Raw genomic sequence first — 2,089 nt, 5'->3', positions numbered from 1 at the left:
GGAAGAGTACAGATACCTCCGTACCGTCAATTCGTTTCAAGTTTTCTTGTCTCTTTTGATCTTTTCGTTGCTTCCCATTTAAAGAACCAAGGACTTGAATTCAATTAAAGTTGACGCGTGTGGAAGCAAATAGAAAACACAAAAGAGAATGCGAAAAAATTGCTTTCAAGACTTGATGTGTCTGAAAGGGGACTTAGTCGTTGGCTAGAGAGCAGTATTGCCGCCAATTGTTTTTAGTGGTAGCCAAATTCCTTTAAAAATGGGCTAAAAAAAGAGCTTAAAAATGTCGTTGTGGCTAAAAATGGTAGCTAAAATTNAGTTACGTAAATAAGGCATTTACGTCAGTTATAGTTTAGAAGTAAAAGATACTGACGTTTTGGCTTGATGCATTTCTCAACGTACCCTATTTATCGCGTCAGTATTTTCATAATCTGTGTGCTGCACGCTTATTATATCGCAAGAAACAATTTTTATCTTATTTTCATAATTATTTTAAAATTTCCAATGCTAATTTAAATACTTTCAATTTCCTTAGAAAGATTTTAAGCGCCGAGAGCGAAGGTAGAGCGAATAAGTTTTCGATGTTCGCATTATGAGAGCAAAGGCCCATCCACATTCAGTAAATAAATTAAAACAAAAGAAATAAAATGAAATTATAAAACAAGTGTCCGAGGATTGGAACTCGGATCTCTCAAATCGCACCCTAGTGCTTTGTTCACTTGGCCATTGCGACTGTTGGGGTAGCGCGAGCAAAATGACATACATGTGTATTGTTTTCTTTGCGCCGGCTGATTTTGATGCATCGTAGATTTTCTACGATTTAGTGATAGCCCTAAATGTCAACATAAAAACTTTCGCCTGTGGAGGCGCCGCGTAATATAGAAATCTAATTTTATGCAGAATATCTTTGATCTGGCATCACTAAATTATCGATGAATATTTTATAAAGCAGTCCATATCTATCACGTTCCCTTCTTTTGTATTTGCAAGGCCAAGTTGATAGAATGGTGCGTTGGTGATCCAATTATATTTTCTTCATCGGTGTTATGTTGTTAAACAAAATATAACATTTATGTTCGATATTTTTGGTTATTTCAGGCGGCGCATAAATCTTTCAGGATTAAACAGAAACTTGCTAAGAAGCTCAAGCAGAACCGATCGGTTCCTCAGTGGATCCGTTTACGTACTGGAAACACCATTAGGTAAGGCGGATATAGCTTCTAACTTTTGAATTTTTTGTTAATATTATGTTTTAATATAATCTTATCCCTAGATACAATGCTAAGAGGCGTCACTGGAGACGCACAAAGTTGAAGCTTTAAACCTGTCGTCGAGATCTTACGTTACTTGTCGATTTGGATTTACAATTAAACATTGATGCTTCAATAAATATACAAAACAATTAAAATATTATCTTATAAAAGTTTCATGGTATAGTGCTAATAGTAAGTTTCTATTGACTTCTGTGGATCCTGAACCAGTTTACCGAGTGTGTTCTGTGGATGTGGCAGTAATCAAATAATAATTCTAGCCATGCCAGTCTGATATTGAATGTAGGCTCTCAACTAAACTTAGCTACTTCAGGTAGTCGCCACCTTGGTGCTCCAATGTTTTTAAGAGGTGATAAACAGTGGAAGGAAAGCCGAAGAGGCAGTAGTAAAGTAATGAACTTGTACGAAAGTTATAGTGCGAGCGAAGATGAAGATGTATACGTTTGTGTTCAGAAATGCCTCAAACCAAAGCATAAGTACCATTTCTAAACTACAAATGATGAAAATGCCTTATTTGCTCAACTAAGTTCCAATTCAGCATTCAACCTTGGTTGCGTATGTTGCACATATCCATCAATTCTAGTTTAGAAATAACAGACTGATGCTTTGACTTGATGCATTTCGGAACACAAGGTATGTTGTCAGTTGCTAACAATTCGTCTGGCACTTTTTTAACTCAATATTTTCGGATGTAAGACTCGTTGAAGTTAGTTATTGACTTGAGAATGATATCTTTATTACAGGTTAGATAGATTTGCGTAAATAACTAAGTTGGTGTGCTGATGAGCGGACGTGTTTTTACTCGCTCTGTTATTTTT

General features: G+C 35.9%; 1 protein-coding gene across 1 annotated transcript; it reads left to right on the top strand.

The window, feature by feature from the left end:
- Positions 1 to 938: 938 nt before the first annotated feature.
- Positions 939 to 1,413, top strand: LOC108355246 (60S ribosomal protein L39). Its single transcript, XM_017606413.1, has 3 exons — positions 939 to 1,007; positions 1,099 to 1,202; positions 1,274 to 1,413. Exons 1-3 carry the CDS (start codon positions 1,005 to 1,007, stop codon positions 1,320 to 1,322), a joined length of 156 nt encoding a protein of 51 aa, XP_017461902.1. The 5' UTR covers positions 939 to 1,004; the 3' UTR covers positions 1,323 to 1,413.
- The last annotated feature ends 676 nt before the right edge of the window (positions 1,414 to 2,089 follow it).

Source organism: Rhagoletis zephyria, unplaced genomic scaffold (assembly GCF_001687245.7).
Source record: "Rhagoletis zephyria isolate East Lansing unplaced genomic scaffold, Rhagoletis_zephyria_1.1 Rzeph_scaffold_43707, whole genome shotgun sequence".
NCBI classification, from domain to species: Eukaryota; Metazoa; Arthropoda; class Insecta; order Diptera; family Tephritidae; genus Rhagoletis; species Rhagoletis zephyria.
This window is presented reverse-complemented; position numbering and strand designations above follow the sequence as displayed.